We start from the raw sequence: 20,640 nt of genomic DNA on the forward strand, positions 1-20,640 counted from the left end.
CAACCTAGCCAACATGGCGAAACCTCGCCTTTACTAAAAATCCAAAAAAATTAGCTGGGCGTGGTGGCACAGGCATGCCTGTAACCCCAGCTACTCAGAGGCTGAGGCACCAAAATCATTTGAACCTGGGAGGTGGAGGTTGCAGTGAACCAAGATTGTCCACTGCACTCCAGCCTGGGCAACAGAGCAAGATAATGTCTCAAAAAAAAAAAAAAAAGAAAAAGACCTTTCCTACTAGTAGAAACTGGATTTCTCTATTTAAAGTATGAGATAATAAACTAACTGGAATACATTAAAAAATCTAATTTTAGAAGGACTACATACATAAATCGAGTTTCTTGGCTATGACAGGACATTTTTTTCCTTCATATCCATTCTTATAATAGAGTACAGGCATGTTTCATATATGAAAGGGGTATATATTTTAAATACCTTGATAAATGTGATCATTTTTAAAGCATTCCTTTGGGGGTGGAGGAATCAAAGTCAACAACGACATATCTTACAAATCTGGATCCTTTGTACGTTAGACTTTTTTACAACGGAATAAATGTATATAACTTCAATATTGTTTTCTAGGAAAACAATCCTCAAATTACAATTTGATACTCCTTATATTGAATGCCTGAAGAAAAAAAATTTTTTTGTGATGACTAAAGGTGCTATTAACCTAAAATGTTTATGTTCCATGTTTTTACAACTTGTCTGTGCCATTTGCACTGAAGAGCTAAGGCTATTCTGCAAATGAAGGGATGATTAATTTCTACACAGTACAGAATACAGAGAAAACAGGTACTCCCAAATTATGTAATCCTTGCCTTTTTATGAAGTAGCTTATTTGAATATAGATTCAATTAATCAGTGTCACAGTAGAAATTGTGATAAGTCTTTCCGGGATTTGAAGAGGTCTCGTGGACCCTCTATACCACCCAGGTTGGGCAGAACGAATCATCATTTGAGAGATTTTCTAAAGAATTCCTCTTTTCTTGCTTATGAAAAAATCCACATACAATTTAATCACTTTGATACTAAGCTGGGCTTGGATAATATCATTTTGGTATACCTAAAACAGTGGTTTCATTAAAAATTTTGCACATTTAAAATGTTCATGTAAATATTTATAAAGAATAAAGTGACCATATCTTGTGATAAAGGATATTATGCAAATACAGACAGTTTTCACCTCTGGTACAATATCCTTGTACATAAAACTTACACATTTCCTTTTTCTTCTCTATCTCTGCATCATGATCAAATTTACACTGGTCTCCCTAGGCCAAAAGAAGGAGCAAGGAAAAGCCATTATTTCTCATAGTAAAGTCATTACAATTTAATTCCTACTAAACTTTAAATAAGTAAATGATTCCAGAAAGAACCAAAGTCTTAGAGGTAGCACATTCTAACTGTTAATAAATTATAACCACATCACATATATCTGCTTAAAATCTTCTTAAGTCCCAAACATTTTAAAAAATAAAGCATTTTTAAAAATTATCAGTGGCTCACGCCTGTAATCCCAGCACTTTGGGAGGCCGAGGCGGGCGGATCATGAGGTCAGGAGATCGAGACCATCCTGGCTAACACGGTGAAACCTCGTCCCTGCTAACAATACAAAAAAAATTAGCCGGGTGTGGTGGCTAGCATCTGTAGTCCCAGCTACTTGGGAGGCTGAGGCAGGAGAATGCCGTGAACCCAGGAGGCGGAGCTTGCAGTGAGCCGAGAATGTGCCACTGCACTCCAGCCCAGGCGACAAGAGTGAGACACAATCTCAAAAAAAAAAAAAAAAAAATACATAAATAAAAATTATCTGACTCAGGTGATCCACCCGCGTCGGCCTCCCAAACTGCTGGGATTACAGGCCTGGCTATTTTTTTAAACATAAAAGAATACTTCACTAAAATTTTCTAACTGATTTTTTTCCAGAATGAAACAGCTTTAAAAACCTAAAGGTATGAATTAAAAGAGTATCAAACAGAAAGAGCAGTTTTACATTTTAGTAGATTTTTGCTTACGCATTTTTATACCTTAATACATTTCCTTTCAAGAAAATATTTACAAATTTGTTTTCCCTTGCGTTCCACTGTATGTTGGTTGATGAATGCCTGACTCAAATGCTGCTGCTTCTCTTTAGGTTTACCATCCTTTAAAAACAAAAACAAAAAAACTAAATGTAAGAAACAGAAAATTAAATATTTTATTCTGTTGCACAAAATTATTTAAACCAACTTCAAAGCCTTAAAGGTGACTCTTCTAAATTGGCCTTCATATGTAAAATTTGGATTTCTGTACACCAGGTTAAAAATGAATGTTTTGTCAGTTTCAACAGCATTCCATCATTGAATATTAGTGTTTGTATTGATTTGAATATTTTATTATACATTGCCCTTATTTTGTAAAAATGAATGAAAAAAAATTTTTAAATGGGTCAGACACAGTGGCTCACGCCTGTAATCCCAGCACTTTGGGAGGCTGAGGCGGGCGGACCACTTGAGGTCAGGAGTTCAAGACCAGCCTGGCCAACATAGTAAAACCTCATCTCTACTAAAATACAAAAATTAGCTGGGAGTGGTGGTGTGCGCCTGTAATCCCAGCTACTTTGGAGGCTGAGGCAGGAGAATCGCTTGAACCCAGGAGGCAGAGGTTTCAGTGAGCCAAGATTGCACCACTGTACTCCAGCCTGGGCAACAGAACGAGACTCCATCTCAGGGAGGAAAAAAAATTTAAATGAAAGTGATAGTATTTATGATTAAAAAACGAAGTCTAAGAACAAAGATCTTTAGAGCAATAGAGACAAAGTTGGAAATCAGAGTGAACCAAAAGCAGTGGAATCTATAGTTTCAATGAGATGCTCACTGGGTGTGAGTTGAGCACACTTATCAGCTCAAATTAACACACACAACTAGAAATACACCATCAAAGATGGTGATAAAGGTATAAAAGGAGATTTTTACATGAAAAAAAGGAAGAAAATCTTATAATTCATTTAAGCTCTTCAGAAACATAAGGTACTTTTTACATGTTAACTTATGCTACAGCTTACAGCTTCTGTATACCAAATTTTTGCATACAGTTTTAGGAATACAGTATGTACAAACAAGGGAGCTGACTGTACAGTCATTTATAATAATGTCAAATTTCCACTTAGCACCATCAAATTTATGTCTTATAAATATCTGCCAGTTTAAATCTTGTTTTATTTGGTAACGTTATTAAATTCTACTGTGTATGTTTAGAATTTGTTCCTTGTGTAGAAGGGTTGTCAGCTTTGGCTGAATAATCATTTGAGCCATGTAAATCAAATCAAAGAGAATACTGACAGGGGGTTGAGAAACAAAATCCTAGTCCTGGCTTGGCCCTGTGTGACTATGGGTAATTATCTGAACCATAGGGCTTCAGATTCCTCATTCATAAGATATGGAGGCAGGGGACAGACTGTATATAAATGTTTTCCAATCTAGAATATTTGGCATTTCTAATATTTTACCACCCCTTACCCTTGTCCCGTATGACCAAGCCTAATAAAAAAAGTTGCTATCCAGTTAAAAGCCCTCAGAAAAGTGGAATCCAGAAGAGGTACTTATTATTCTACCCTGCTTACATCTACAGACCAAGGAAAAGGAACTTCTAAAAACCAAAATCAAAATACAGGAAGGTGGGGAGTGGGGAGATTTGGTAAGGCCAATGCTCAGAAATATTGATTTTTAATTTCCAGAGGGAGCCAGGATGAGGGACTTTAGTAGTAAAAAATTTGTAAGACTCAGTGGCCTTTGAAATGCCTCATGACTATTTGATCTTCTCTGGGCTTCCCATTCTTCCAGAGTCATTGATAGTATAACACTAAAAAAAAAAAATTCAAGGAGTGGCCAGACACAGTGGCTCATGCCTATAATCCCAGCACTTAGGGAGGTGGTGGGTGGTGGGAGCCGAGGCAGGTGGATCACCTGAGGTCAGGAGTTCATGACCATCCTGGCCAACATGGCAAAACCCTGTCTCTACTAAAAATACAAAAATTAGCTGGGCGTGGTGGCACGCGCCTGTAGTCCCAGCTACTCAGGAGGCTGAGGCAGGAGAATCACTTGAACCTGGGAGGCGGAGGTTGCAGTGAGCCGAGATCGCACCAGCCTGGGTTACAAGGCGAGACTCCGTCTCAAAAAATATATATATATATATAATAATAATAAAAAAAATCAAGGAGCTTGTGTGCATATATTCAGGAACAACAGTGAGAACACTAAGGCTTAAAAGTGGTGCTGGCAGCTAATTAGTGAGAAAAAGAAAGCTGCAATAAGAAGGAAGAACACAGAGAACCCAGTGATAGTGAAAGGACATCTTCATCCGAAAACCGATTCTGTGGGATGCTTCCCCCTCTGAATATAACATAGCACTTCTTGTCACTGAAGTATAAGGATCAAGTCCAAAAGCATGCAGGGGTCAGGTATTCCTAGAAGCATATGTTCCTATACCTCTTCCTGTGAGCCACTGTTCCTCAGCAAAGCATTTGATCTTTTGTTTCCAGTGCCAGGCCATTTTCGCTTCATTTTCTTCTGTTTGCCATTCTTGTGACCAGCTTTAAGATTTTTATTTTTTTGTTTAGCAGCTAAAAACAAAAAATTAATTTAAAAAATGACATAAAGTTACAATAGCAGTTTACTTTTAAGAAGTACGGGGCCAGGTGCAGTGGCTCATGTCTGTAATCCCAGCTCTTTGGGAGGCTGAGGCAGGAGGACTGCTCAAGGCTAGGAGTTCAAGGCCAGCCTAAGTGTTCAAGGCCAGCCTAGGCAGCCTAGAGATCTTGTCTCTACAAAAATGAGCTGGGTGTGGTGGTGCACGCCTGTAGTCCAGCTACTCTGGGACTATAGGCTAAGGTAGCAGGATCGCTTGAGCCAAGGTGCACTCCAGCCTGGGCAACAGAGTGAGAACCTGTCTCAAAACAAACGGAAAAAAGAAGTATGATTTACAATAATTGAGGAAAGTTCTCTAAGGCTCAATAAGTGAAAACTGGTATGATACTGATCAGTTTTTCTAGAAGCTCTGAGACTAAGGGACCAAAAAGAGAATTATGATAATACATCCTGGATTCTCCATTCATTGTTTTTAAAAATATATAAGGTATTGTCAAGAAAAAAGCAAGACAATAAAATCAGTCTTACAAGCTCTAACGCAGATCCTTTTGAAGTGTTCAGAGTATGATGGATCTAATTAGGAACTGTAACAGTAAAAGCTTTAAGTGTTTAAAATGACCTCATATATTACTGTCAGATTTTTCACTGAAAACATTTTAAATAGATTAAGTTTTTATTTATTTATCTATCCGTCCATGCATTTATCCATCCATCCTGCAATGGCATAATCATAGTTTACTGGAGCCTCGAACTCCTGGGCTCAAGCCATACAGATCCATTTTAAGTAAAGAAAACAACAAAAAAATGACAGCATTAACATTTTAATTTTTTTTTTTTTTTGAGACAGAGTCTCGCTCTGTTGTCCAGGTTAGAGTGCACTGTGCGATCTCGGCTCACTGCAACCTCTGCCTCCTAGACTCAAGTGATTCTCGTGCCTCAGCCTCCAGGGTAGCTGGGATTACAGGTGTGTGCCACCATACCCTGATACTTTTTTTATTTTTAGGTTTCACCATGTTGGCCAGGCTGGTCTCGAACTCCTGACCTCAAGTGATCCACCAGCCTTGGCCTTCCAAAGTGCTGGGATTACAGGCGTGAGCCACCGTGCCTGGCCAAAAATTTCATTTATAATTGCCATTTGCCCTCTTATTTATGGCTAAATCTTATTTTAGTAATCTAGAAGAATATATTTCTGAGTTACAGTCTGACATACAACCACTCCAGTCAATTCCTCTTTAAATGACAGCAATACAAGCAGCCATATCCTACACTTTATACATGCAGAGGCCAGGGCTTTAGCATTCTCCCTTTAGAAACAGTCATGGCCTTTGATAACCCACCTCCATCCTCCAGCTCCCTCTACAAACTAAGCATTTGATGCACCAAATGGCCAGGTCTCAGATGGGGTCTCTGGCCATGCAAGCTCATGTCTGGTATAAATATCCATGAAAACCATAGTCTTATCATGAGATAAAGTGCAAGGAAAAATCCTCTGTCCATATATGGACAACTGTGACTGCTTCTCTAGATAAACTTTAAATGATAAAATAGTTTGACTCTTACCCTGTGGGGTATCTTTTACTCCTTCTTTCTTTGTAGATTCTTCAGGTTGAGCAGCATTTGCCATTTCTCTGGCTTGTATGTACTGTTGAAGCTCTTTGGCAAAATTATCTTCTGATTCCTGACTGCAGATATCATTATCACTATATACATCATAGTCCTTACTTCTTGATTTTCTATGCAGCGAACTTTTTGGTGATATTGCAGAGTGTCTAAACTAAGTAAAAATTAAAACTTCAATTTTAAAAACCTAGCATGATTCAAAACAATCTGGCTGTACAGAAGAAACAAGATTGGCTATAAACTGGTCATTGTTGAAGTTGGGTAACAGGTACATGGGGTTCATATACTATTCTCTCCACTCATATATTTGAAAATTTCCAGAATTAAAAACAAACTAACAAACCACTATGACATATCTATCCTTAAAGATGATTTGAGGAAAAATTCTAAATTTGTACATTGTATGCCTTTGACTGAATTAAAAGTCTAAACCCCTAAATCTTAATTATTTGATATGAGAGGATTACAGTATCACAGTTCACACATTACATTTCTGCCTTTGCATTGACAGTACTTTTAAATGTCTTCAATAATTTATCATTTTGTAAAACACCCCAAGTAAACTGTAATGGTCCATATGAAAACCCACTTACACTTAAGATAAATCTAAGCTACCAAAGTCTAGTCTTTCTCCTATAACTCACAGGAGTGGTAGCAGCAATGATGACAAGGAATAAAGAACTACCCTATTCTCTGTAATCGAGTTAACTTTACTTGCAGAAAGAATTTCCTAACTCTGTTGTTGCAAGTGCCCAAGGCAAGGGTGAAGAACGCAGGTGTGGGAGCTAATCCTAGAGGAGCCCAAGCTGATCACAACAGACGACTTAAAGCAATTTCTGCATAAAAATTTTCAGGTATTGGTTACATGTGTGTCTACACTTGGTGACGTAGGTATATTAAACTGTATAATTATAATTAGTATGTATGACACATTTTAATCAGAAAGTTTATTTTTAAAAAATGACCGAGTATCAAAGGGCTCCTATTCTGATGTCAGGAAGAAATGGCATGCCTATCATTACAGTGGACAATGATTTTGTTTCAAAGCATACTTTGGGGCCTGGTCTCTTATTTGCTTTCACATGATAACTAAGAAGCAAACTCAAAACAAACAAACAAAAAACAAAACAGAAGAATCGCTATTATAAAATATATTAGATGGCCCAATTTTACAGTTTACTTTTTTTTTTTTTTTTCCGATGGATTCTCACTCTATTGCCCAGGCTGGAGTGTAGTGGCACGATCTTGGCTCACTGCAACCTCTGCCTCCCAGGCTCAAGCGATTCCCTACTACAGGCATGCACCACCATGCCCAGCTAATTTTTGTATTTTTGATAGAGACAGGGTTTCACCATATTGGCCAGGCTGGTCTTGAACTGCTGATCTCAAGTGATCCGCCTGCCTCGGCCTCCCAAAGTGCTGGGATTACAGCCATGAGCCACCATGCTTGGCAACAGTTTACTTCTGATGGTTAACTTCAAAGTTAGGAGTTGTTCCACCAGAGGACTGATTATAAGCCTAGAAAATGAACTTGCTCCCTGCTTAAAGAATCCAAACAAGCTGAGGAAGTTTCTTGATCTGACAATGGCCTCAATTATACCTTATCTTCACTACACCAGACAAGACTACCAACCAATTATCTTCAGGCCACCAAGCTTCTTGTTTCTAGGTCTTCAAGAAAGAGTGCCTCTTCCCCACTAACATCATAGAATAAACTTGTAAATATAACTTCTGGACTGATAGATCAGGGGTTGGCAAACTTTCAGCTTCACCACCTGTTTCTGTGAATACAGTTTTACTGTAACACCAATTACATCCATTCATTTACATATTGTCTTAGTTGTGACAGAGACAACATGGCCTACAAAGGTGAAAAGATTCACTAATTGATCCTTTATGAAAAGGTTGGCCGACTCCTGTGATAGATTATGTTTACCTTGGTTTTGGCCTTTAATTTTAGTTAGTAGGCACGGGGGAACCAAAAAGATTATTCAGTATGCAGCAGCTCTTATGAAGTTTAGCTTAATCGAATACATAGAGGTGAGATTTTCTTCAGTGCATCTGAATCAAATATTAAAATGATCCAAATGAGTGATTAAGTTCCCTCTGTCTGCACAAAACACATAGGCCTACAGTATTGAAGCAGATTCCTTTTACGACAAGTAATAATAAGTCGGACTTATATTAAATGAAGACATGAAACAATCTGGCAACATTAATAAAGCCAGGACAATCATCAATTTTGCTGTTTTATTATACAGTAGGGATGAATATTACCAATGATTCTTTTCAGAGGGCATTGAAATATATAAAATACAAATAATTGATACTTCACTTAGCTAGCTATAAACTTATTGCTTCAGTTTGTTGTTTTTTGTATAATTTAAAAAGTATACGAACATGATTACTACCCCTTTCTCCTTTTGTAATAGAGTCTAAATAACTTTTTTTATTCAAGATGGTTTACTGAACTAGTATGGCCTCCAGAAACCTCCAAAATTAAAGTACAGGTAACAGTGTCTCTGTGTGTGTGTGTGTGTGTGTGTGTGTGTGTGTGTGTATGTGTGTTGTTTTTGTGTGTGTATGTGTGTGTATGGGAGGCATGAAGTGCATTCATCAGGAATTAAGAGTCAAATTTCTGATAGACAAAAAGGAAGTTATGCTCTAAAGGGTGGGCTTAGGTACAGTGTGAGAAATGGGGCTATAAATGAGAATGAATTAAAATTCTACATAAAACAGACAAAGCTGTTACAACAAATTCTCTCTGCCCTCTCCCTCTCCAGAACACAGTCACCCAGGTACTTTCCCTATGAAAAAAAGAGAAGGCTGTTATCCAAAGAAATGGAATAGAATGTCTGGTAAAAGCTAAGATGTGGGTACTACGACTACCCACATGGAGGTACTAAATCTTCCACGGGCTGGCATTTGGGAGCAACCCCTACTAGAAAAATACTCCATCCTACCCACCATAAAGCAGCGGTTCTCACCCTGCTGTCCAGAGACCCCCCTCAAGGGCCTATGGATTGAATTCAGAAAATTCAGTGAACTTGAATGAGAAGAAAACCACATATTATTTTCATCAACCTCCAAATATGTTCAAATATATTATTCTGTTTTGAACATAGGAAACAAAATATAGCAGTATCAGCAGTGCCTGTGACTGTCACTAATACAAATCACAGATATTTTCATGTATCACATTCTAGTTGTTGCAGATCTCAAAATATCTTTTATGTTTATGACCACTGCAAAATTAGAATCAGACTAACTGCTCTGCTAGGTCTTAATATTCAGTGTATTAATAAAGAACATATTACTCTATAGCATTTGTTTTTAATATTTTGATAAACTGTATTTCAATCAAATCAATTTCCTTTGTAATCAAACATATTTTATTTTATACACTTAAAAAACTTGAAAAGGGGTCCATAGGCTTCACCAGACTGCTAAAGGGGGTGCATGGCACAAAGTGGGCTGAGAACTGTTACACTGCTGGGAAACCTCCTATCCACACAGCCTACTCACTCACCACCCAGTCAGGCTTCCTATTTAGAGAAAAGGCCTTTAGAGACACAGACTTACCAACACATCAGCAGAGGACATCTATTAACTCTCTGGGCCTTTCTTAAATGAATGGACAACAAAGGAATACAAAAGCATGTGACAAAAATCTAGAGCTAGAGTCAGTGAACTACAACCCAAGGGCAAAATCCGCTCTGCCACCTGTGTTTGTAAGCACCCACAAGCTAAGAATGAACTTTACATATTTTTTCATGGTTGAAACAAAAGAAATCAAAAGAATATTTCATGACACTTGAAAACTATATAAAATTCAAATTTCAGAGTCCATAAATACAATTTTATTGGAACATAGGCACACTCATTCATTTATATATTATATGGCCTGCTTCTTTGCAACAACAGCAGAGCTGAGTAGCTGCAAGAGACCTTCATGGCATTCTCATCATTTCGCAGAGATGCTCAGTTATAAATTGACAACATTTTGAGTGCTTCATTGAGTACCTCATGCCATTTAATTTTTTTTTATTTCCAGAGTATACTTACCCCATCAAAACACAAAAAGCAGACTTCAAATGTCAAGTATTTAAAGGCACAGTGAATTGTGGATTATTATACTGTCAAGTCAGACGGCAAATCACTGTGGTTATTATGTAACAATACTACAGTAGTGCTAAAAGAAAACAATGTATGTTGACATTACAGTATTAAGCATTCCACAATATTCTCAACTCATAAGAGAGTAACAGAAAAATTAGAAAATTTTACTCCAGCTCTCTTCTGATTAAAATAAGTTTTTTAAAAAAATTAGACAATTTAAAATAAATGATCACATCCACAGATTTCTTTCTTTCCAAAAATAAAACAAAAACAAGGCTATAATCAAAGTAAATTTCATTTGTAGCCAAAGAAAGCTTATAGTGAGTTAATTAAATCATGATTGATTACAGCAGTTAAAGAAATCTGTCCAGAGAAAATAAAGTTCTTAAGACAAGTGGCCTTTTGGCAAGAACAGCTGCTCAAAGATATGAGGAAACTGGAGCTTCATCAGACAATTTAAAACCAGGTAAATACTTTCCAGTGGTTTTCCTTGGCTTTTAATGAGTTCACAGGTGTTACTGACACTGCTCGGTATCACTGTGCTGTTCAAAGTTAAAATAGGAACAAGATCTCCATACCCACATTAATTTGCAGCAGATATATTTTGCACACTCAAACAGTTCCAGAAGTGTTTTTTCAGACTTTAAAGTAAGTGCTTCAAAATCCATTTAACTATGCAACTGAGGAGCTTCTGCCTAACCTTTGATTGGCAGTGATTCATCTGCAATGTAGTAACATGCTAAAAGACAAATCTAAGAGAACGATCGAATAAAGTTCCATAAATGTCTTCCAGGCAATGAATATGCTCAATTAAAATCATATTCTGGTGAACTGATATCAGTATTTGGCAATATCCATCTGTAGTGAAAAGACATTTTCAGAGATGAAATAAAGTCTTATTATATATCAGCTTAACAGATGAATCTTTGCAATCAATTTTGATAAGGAACAGTAACTTTGAACCCTAATTAAGCAAATAATTACCTCACAAAGAAGAATCCCATTCTTCTCATTAGAATTGTATTAAAAAACAATTATTATTATGTACTGAAGTCTATCAGTCAAAGGCTGTGTTGTGGAAACTTGTTTTCACTCCTTCATTATATAAGTACCAACATAACATCCTCAATTTTGCTTCTTGCCTTAAAAACCTAAAATATTTATTGTCTTGTCCTTTATAGAAAATGCTTACTGATCCCTGATCTACAGAACATAACAAAAAAGCAAGAAAATAACTGAAAAACAGATCCAGAAGAAGCAACTATCATTTGAGAAAAAGAACTCGAAAATTTAAAAATACACAAAGATATTAAAAATATATTCAAAAACAATGTTAGAAAGCTATCAAAACAAGAATAAGATCTTAGTTAAATTGTAATTTATGAAATAATGATAAATAGAAACAGAGGAAATATCTTGGGATATAAAGAAAAAAGATAAAAAATAAGAGATATGTCTCATATAAAAGGATATGAGTAAATAATCTCACCACAATAGCACTAAACAGAATGAATGAAAAAAGATTCACAATCTCATAGAATTAAGAATGCCAAGAATGAAGAGAAGAGCCTTAAAGCTTCCAGAGAAAACAGGATACTTACAAAGATATTAGAATGAAATTGGTAAATTTCACCTTTGTAACACTGGATAGTAGAAGACAATGGAGCAGTAACTTCAAACTTAATTCTATTTCAGCCAAACTATCAACAATGAGGATAAATTCAAGATATTTCCAGAAATGTTAACAAGAACTCAAAAATCTGTCTTCCATGCATCCCTACATATGGGTGTATGCCAACCAATGAGAAACCAACAGCTAGAAAATGATACTTAAAAAAATATTATTCACAATAGTTTCATTAAACACTTAGCAATAAATATAACAAAAGGTATATAAGATATGAGCTATCTACAAAGAAAGTTATAGGCATACCTTATTTGATGTCCTTCATTTTACTGTGTGTCACAAATAATGCATTTCTTTTACAGATTGAAGGTCTGTGGCAACCCTGCATCGAACAAGTCTATTGGCACCATTTTTTGAAAAGCATGTGTTCACTCTGTGTCTCTGTCACATTTTGGTAATTCTCGCAATATATCTGTTATAGCGATCTGTGATCAGTGGTCTTTGATGTTACTTTTGTAATTTTTGAGGGGGTGCCATGAACCATGCCCACATAAGACGGCAAACTTAATCGATAAATGTTGCATGTGTTCTGACTGCTCCACCAACCAGCCATTGTCCTGTCTCTCTCCCTCCCTCTCCCCTCAGGCTTCCCTATTCCCTGAGACACTAAGATACTGAAATTAGACTAATTAATAACCCTACAATGGCTTCTAAGTGTTCAAGGGAAAGGAAGAACCATATGTCTCTTGAAATCAAAAGCTAGAAATGATTAAGCTTAGTGAGGAAGGCATGTCAAAAGCCAAGACAAGCTGAAAGCTAGGCCTCGTAAGCCAAATAGCCAACTTGTGAATGCAAAGGGAAGGTTCCTGAAGGAAATTACAAGTGCTACTCCGGGGAACACACTGATGATATGAACACAAAACAGCCTTATTGCTGATACAGAGAAAGTTGTATTGGTCTGGATAGAAGATCAAACCAGTCACAACATTCCCTTAAGCCAAAGCCTAATCCAGGGCAAGGCCCTAACTCTCTTCAATTCTATGAAGGTGCAAAAAGGTGAGGAAGCTGCAGAAGAAAAGCCTGAAGTTAGCAGAGGTTGGTTCTTGAGGTTTATGGATAGACGATGTCTCCATCACATAAAAGTGCATGACAGGCCAGGCACAGTGGCTCACACTTATAATCCCAGCACTTTGGGAGGCCGAGGCGGGCAGATCACTTGAGGCCAGGGGTTCAAGACCAGCCTAGCCAACATGGTGAAACCCCGTCTCTACTAAAAATACAAAAATTAGCCGGGTGTGATGGTGCACACCCGTAGTCCCAGCCACTCAGGAGGCTGAGGCAGGAGAATCGCTTGAACCCAGGAGGCAGAGGATATAGTGAGCCAAGGTAATGCCAATGCACTCCAGCCTGGGTGACAGAGCAAGACTCCATCTCAAAAAGCAATGTGCATGATGAAGAAACAAGTGCTGATGTAAAAGCTGCAAATTATCCAGAAGATCTAGCTAAGATCATTGATGAAGGTGGCCACACCAAACAACAGATTTTCAATGTAAATGAAACAGCCTTATGTTGGAAGAAGATGCCACTTAGGACTTTCATAACTAGAGAGAAGTCAATACCTCACTTCAAAGAATACCCTGACTTCACCACTACAATCTATGCATGTAACAAAATTGCACTTGCACCCTGTAAATTTATACAAATAAAATACTTTAAAAGGCATCAAAAAGATAGGCTAACTCTTGTTAGGAGCTATTGCAGCTGGTGACTAAGTTGAAACCAATGCTCATTTACCAATCTGAAAATTCTAGGGCCCTTAAGAATTATGCTAAATATACTCTGCCTGTGCTCTATATATGCAGCAACAGAGCCTTGATGGCAGTATATCTGTTTACAGCATGGTTTACTGAATATTTTAAGCCCACTGTTGAGACCTACTGCTCAGAAAAAATATCCTTTTCAAAATACTACTGCTCATTGACAATGCACCCAGTCACCCAAGAGCTCTGATGGAGATGAATGTTTTCATGTCCACAAACACAACAACCATTCTGCAGCTTATGGATCAAGGAATAATTGACTTTCAAGTCTTATTTAAGAAATAAATACACTTTTTAAGGTTATAATTGGCATAGAAAGTGATTTCTCTGATGGATCTGGGCAGAGTAAATTGAAAACCTAGAAAGGATTCACCATTTTAGCTGCCATTAAGAACATTCGTGATTCATGGCAGAAGGTCAAATATCAACATTAACAGGAGTTTGAAAGAAGGTGATTGCAACCCTCAGGGATGACTTTGAGGAGTTCAAGACTTCAGTAGAGGAAGTAATTGCAGGTGTGGTGGAAAAGCAAGAGAACTAGAATTAGAAGTGGAGAATGAAGACGTGACTGAATTGCCGCAACTTCATGATCAAACTTGAACAGATGAGGAGCTGCTTCTTACGAGTGAACAAAGTGGTTTTTTGAGATGCAATCTATTTCTGGTGAAGATACTATGAATGTTGCTGAAATGACAACAGATTTAGAATATTATATAAACCTAGTTGATAAAGCAGTGGCAGGGGTTGAGAGGATTGACCCTAATTTTGAAATTTTTACTGTGGGTAAAATGCTATCAAACAGCATCACATACTACAGAGAAATCTTTTGTAAAAGGAGAAGTCAATTGAAGTGACAAACTTCACTGTTGTCCTATTTTAAGAAATTTCCAGAGCCACCTCAATGTTTAGCAATCACCACCCTCAGCAGCTATCAACACTGAGGCAAGACCCTCTGCCATCAAAAAGATGACTTGCTGACTGTTAACATTTTTTAGCAACAAAGAATTTTTGATTAAGATATATACTGTTTTCTAAAATATAATGGTATTGGACACCTAACAGACTACCATATAGTATAAATGTAACTTTTATATGCACTAGGAAACCAAAACATTCCTGTGCCTAGCTTTACTGCAATATTTGTTTTATTGTGGTGGTATGAAATCAAACCCTCAAAATCTGAGGTAATGCTCTTTCTTAACTTGCAAAGTGTTTACCTGGGTATTCTCTTTTAAATAAGCTATAGCCAGGCATGGTGGCTCACACCTGTAATCCTAGCACTTTGGGAGGCCGAGGCGGGCCAATCACTTGAGCTCAGGAGTTCGAGACCAGCCTGGCCAACACGGCAAAAACCCATCTCTACTAAAAATATAAAAATTAGCCAGGCAAGGTGGGTGGCAGGCACCTGTAATCCCAGCTACTCGGGAGGCTGAGGCAGGAGAATTGCTTGAACCTGGGAGGTGGAGGTTGCAGTGAGCCAAGATTTTGCCACTTTACTGCAGCCTGTGCAACAGAGTGAGACTCTGTCTCAAAAATAAATAAGCTAATTAATTAATTAGCTGTGATATTTATTTGATAATGTATTCACCTTTTACATACTTGTGAGTGAAGAGCCTGCACTGAAGCAAGCCTGGTTGAGAATAACCTAGGAGTCCATCTTCTCACAGTACTGTTTTGCGGAAACTACATAAGACAATTGTAGAATGTTTCTGCCTGTCTGCTCTGGAAGGTTATAATATATAATACAAAGTCTGGAGGAGCTAAAAGTGGGCATAAAAGACTGAGGCCTATGTGACTCAAGCAGTATAAAAAACTTGTGGGAAGTTGAAGTTGCAATTTCTTGTCGTCAACTTTGGCTCTCATCTTTGGAAGCCACATAGGCCCCAAAGGGGAAAAGAAGTTGCTTACTTGGGTAGCTGAGAGGCTTCCAAGAAGATGAAGATACTGTACTTGCTTTATCATCTGTCCTGTATTCTTTTATAAAGCTAAGGAGGCTGGGCATGGTGGCTCACACCTATAATCCCAGCACTTCGGGAGGCCGAGGCTGGCAGATCACTTGAGCTCTGGAGTTTGAGACCAGCCTGGGCAACATGGTGAAACCCCGTCTCTGCTAAAAATACAACAATTAGCCAGGTGTGGTGGCGTGTGCCTGTAGTCCCAGCTACTCGGGAGGCTGAGGTGGGAAAATTGCTCGAACCCGGGAGAAGGAGGTTGCAGTGAGCCAAGATCATGCTACCACACTCCAGCCTGGGCGACGGAGACTGAAAGAAAAGAAAGAAAGAAAGAAAAGAAAGAAAAAGAAAAGAAAGGAAGAAAGAGAAAGAAAGAAAAGAAAGAAAAAGAAAAAGCAAGCAAGCAAGCAAGAAAGCTAAGGAAAAGATACACTATTAAAGTCTATTTCTGTCTTATAAGTCTCAGTGACAATTTAACCCATTCTGCTGTAGTGTGTTAAAACTCAGTTTTTTTTTTTTTTTGAGATGGAATTTTGCTCTTATTGCCCAGGCTGGAGTGCAATGGCACGATATTGGCTCACCACAACCTCTGCCTCCCGGGTTTAAGCGATTCTCCTGCCTCACCCCCCGGGTAGCTGGGATTACAGGTGCCTGCCACCATGCCCGGCTAATTTTGTATTTTTAGTAGAGATGGGGTTTCTCCATGTTCAAAAACAGAAAAGAAGGGCAAGACAGGAATACACATTACCTTTGTTATGGGGTGAACTGCACCCTCCCAAAATTCTTATAATGAACTTCTAACCCCTAATACCTCAGAATGTGATCTTTTTTGGAAATAGGGCCATTGCAAGTGTAATTAATTAAGATTAGGTCATTAGGGTGGGCCCTAGTCCAGTGACTGATTTCCTTATAAAAAAGGAAAATTCACCTGGGCACAGTGGCTCAGGCCTGTAATCCCAGCACTTTGGGAGGCCAAGGCGGTCAGATCACTTGACCCCAGGAGTTCGAGACCAGCCTGGGCAACATGGCGAAACCCCATGTATGTTTTGTCTCTACAAAAAACACAAAAATTAGCTGGGCGTGGTGGTGCACACCTGTAATCCCAGCTACTTGGGAGACTGAGAATTGCTTGAGTCCAGAAGGAGGTTGCAGTGAGCAGAGATTGTGCCACTGCACTCCAACCTGGGTGACAGAGCAAGACTCTGTCTCAAAAAAAGGAAATTCAGACAATTCAGACACAGGCATACAGGGAGAACACCATGTGAATATGAAGGCAGAAATCAGGATGATACTTTTGCAAGCCATCACCAAAGATTGCCAGCACTCCATCAGGAGCTAGGGGAGATGAATGAATAGATTCTTCCCCACAGCCTCAGAAGGAACCAACCCTGCCAACACCTTGTGCTGAGACCTCCAGCCTCCAGAACCTTGAGACAATAAAGTTCTGGGTTTTTTGTTTTTGTTTTTGTTTTGAGACAGAGTCTCGCTTTGTTGCCCAGGCTGGAGTGCAGTGGCAGGATTTTGGCTTACTGCAACCTCCACCTCCTGGGTTCAAGTGATTCTTCTGCCTCAGCCTCCCCAGTAGCTGGGACTACAGGTGCGTGCCACCATGCCTGGCTAAATTTTTTTGTATTTTTAGTAGAGATGGGTTTCACCATATTGGCCAGGCTGGTCTCAAACTCCTGACCTTGTGATCCATCCACCTCGGCCTCCCAAAGTGCTGGGACTACAGGCATGAGCCACTGCACCCAGCCAAGTTCTGTTGTTTAAGCCACCCAGTCTGTGGTACTTTGTTATGGCAGCCCTAATGAACTAATATGGGCTTTAAGCTATAAATCACTAAGGTTGGTTAAGTTAACAAATCATAACCCTCAAAAATGTTAACCCAACTTGAAAGAAGCTTTTGAAACTGTTTACAGTCCATTTCAGAAATAACAAAAATAGAAATAAATGCAATTATTAAAAATACGTCATGTTAAATGACAATAAAGTTATTAAATAATAATTTATTTAAAAAGTATAACCAGTTTTCTTTGATATAAGTAACTGGGTCCCAAATGCTGGTAAAATGAGACAAGTAGGATCCTTCATTAATTTCTCATATCCATTTCTATCTGTTTTTTCTTTTTTTGTTGTTCCATGTGAAACTGAGAAAAAAAAAAAATCTGTGTTTTCAACTTAAACAGTTGTCAACTTAATCTTACTTTTTTGGGAATTTGCTCGCACTCCAGTTTAATTTTCTCTTCTTGTGTTTCTTCAACTTCTGTATCTATTTCATCATCAATTCTGTAGCAAAAATATCAAATAACACAAAAGAGTTTTTTCAACCTGAAGTGTTCATACCACAGCGTTACAATTCACTGCTTTGGCTTGTCTTCAACTTACCCTCAAAGAAATTACAAATTCAAATTCTACACCAAATACTCCAGAAATGTACAAAATTATGATGACCAATAAATGTCAATATATATTTATGAATAGCTTGTAAAATTTTAGATTATACAACCTTAATGTTCAATATTAGCAGCTATATAAATCATTCATTCATCCATCATTCCATTAATTCAACAACTACTAAGTACCCACCATGTACGAGGCTCCGGGCCTTAGGCCCTGGACTACAACAATGAAAAATACAGACCCTGTCACTGTCTTCTGAGAGCTTTCTATCTCCTTGGGAGAAAAAAATAAAGCTATTTCAATATGGTATGGTAAGTATAGGGGCATATACGGGGAACACAACCCAGACTTGGGGATCAGAGGCATTCAGAGCCTAAATGATACTTATGAGTTAGCCAAAAAAGAGGAAAGAGGAATGTGAGAGAGAAGGGTATTTTAGGCAGAATGCAGAGTGCCTTTTGAGATTAGGAGTGAGACAAACACATTTAAGTGTAAAGATGAAAAAGAAAAACTTTTCAGACTTACAGGACTGAGAAGTTGACCATGCATATATATGATAGTCTGAGACAATTACTTGAGGATATTCCAGCAAAACTAAATATGAACTCAAGAGGGATGGGAAATATAAGAAACTGGTGAACAAAGAAGCCAATAAAATGTATAGATGTATCTGAATAATGGTTGATATTAGAAATATAGGGAGCTGAAGAAAATAGTGTCTTAGTAAGTGGTGACTACTGAACACAAGATTGGGAAAAGCTGTGAATTAAAATATGAGTTACATACCAGAAAAAGGCAAGGAATTGGGGAATGTGTCCCATCTCAAGAGAACATGTTACAAAGGGAAAGCACTGACAGCACAAGGAGAATGTGAATAGTGGCTCTGTGGCTGTTCTTTCAAAGTTACAGGAGCTCAGTCTTCACAGCTTTGTCCAATTCAACAGTTTACACTGACTCAGAGCTCCAGAGTTACATCCATCAGATGAGGTACTAAGTTGTGAGCCTGCTACAGAAGCCACCATTACAAGAACCAAAAACCCCAATACTTGTGAACCTTTATAGCTATAGTTTCCAGTAATGAATCATCTCATGGAGTAGGAGGCAACCTCTCCTTAGGCAGAGGAATAATGACAATAATGATCTCAATAGCAGTAACAGCATCAGCCAACACTTGAATGATGCTTACTCTGTGCCAGATGCTGCTCCATACACGTAACACTTACCACAAACAACAGTGTTATGACATACATACTAAAAGCCCATTTTACAGATGAGAAAACAATCACAGAAAGGATATGTAACTTGTCCCAGAGCTAATACATGGTGGAGCTGAGATCTGAGCCCCAGCAGGCAGGCAAAGCTCCCAAGTATGTGCCCTACAATCACACTGTTATTCAACACTGCCCATTCTAAATAGATGTCTAGACCTGTTAAGGTCTACAATACTCAGCACCCATATTAGACCTATGAGCAGGATAGGACAGAGTTGACCACCTCTTCTCTGTAAAACATGTTCTTTACTTAGCTTCAGAGATAGTGGGCTCTTCTAGTTTCTTCTTTCCACAGCTACTACTTCTCTTCTTTTGTTGGTTCCTCATCTTCACAACTTTCAAAGTCAGTTCTCACCTCTTCTCTTCTTTGTCTATATTCTCATTCCAGGCTATCCCTTTCTATATCATCACTATGAATATCATCTGTATGTAGTTGATTTCAATATCCAAGTCTCCAACCCAAACCCCTCTTCTTAAAACCAAACAGAGCTAACTTCCTAGTCAACATAACCACTTGAACATCTACTAGACATGTGTAATCTTAAAACATCCAACACTGAACTCTTGCTCTTCTCTCTGAAGCCTAATCCTTCTTGCTATCTAAAACGGCAACACCATCCCTCTCAAGATCCCTACCAAAACCTTAAAGTCAATCTTGATTCCTCTCTCACATCCCCATCCAATCTCTGAGGAAATCCAGTTTATTCTGTCTTCAACATACCCACGTTTGACCACTTCTTGCCACTAATACAACAATCCAAGCTGCTCTGGCACCCCTACATTCTACTCTCAACACAACTAGAATGACCCTGCTAAAATATTTCAAATGTCACTCTTCTGAAAAACCCTCCAATGGTCTCTTGTCTCATTCAGAGTAAAAGCCAAAGTCCTTATTTTGGCACCTACCAGTTCCTCCATGATTGGGCTCCCCTAACCCTACCCCAATAACCTCGCAGACTTCCAAGTCCCTCTTACTCCACCCCAGCTGTCCTTCTGGCCACTTTGCTCCCCTAACCCAATCACACCAAGCTCACTCCCCCTGAGGACCTTTACACAGACTCCTCTCCACCCCTCTAGACTATGAAACCCCCTCACCTCCTTCAGGTCCCTACACAGATTTTTAAAATTTACCAATGTTATCAGTGAGGCTTTCTTTATCTACCTTCTTAAAATATCTACACCCTCCCAGCCGGGCGCGGTGGCTCACGC

General features: G+C 38.4%; 1 protein-coding gene across 2 annotated transcripts in view; it reads right to left on the reverse strand.

Moving 5' to 3' along the window:
• The window catches only part of ZC3H8 (zinc finger CCCH-type containing 8), a 41,612-nt gene that overhangs the window by 18,764 nt on the left and 2,208 nt on the right, over positions 1-20,640 (reverse strand). The window contains 5 exon segments of one of the 2 annotated variants that reach the window (NM_001132015.1): positions 1,160-1,271; positions 2,025-2,141; positions 4,464-4,597; positions 6,183-6,396; positions 17,965-18,046. In NM_001132015.1, coding sequence (NP_001125487.1) covers positions 1,160-1,271; positions 2,025-2,141; positions 4,464-4,597; positions 6,183-6,396; positions 17,965-18,046 — 659 coding nt within the window. 2 annotated transcript variants of the gene reach the window in all.

Source organism: Pongo abelii, chromosome 12 (assembly GCF_028885655.2).
Source record: "Pongo abelii isolate AG06213 chromosome 12, NHGRI_mPonAbe1-v2.0_pri, whole genome shotgun sequence".
NCBI classification, from domain to species: Eukaryota; Metazoa; Chordata; class Mammalia; order Primates; family Hominidae; genus Pongo; species Pongo abelii.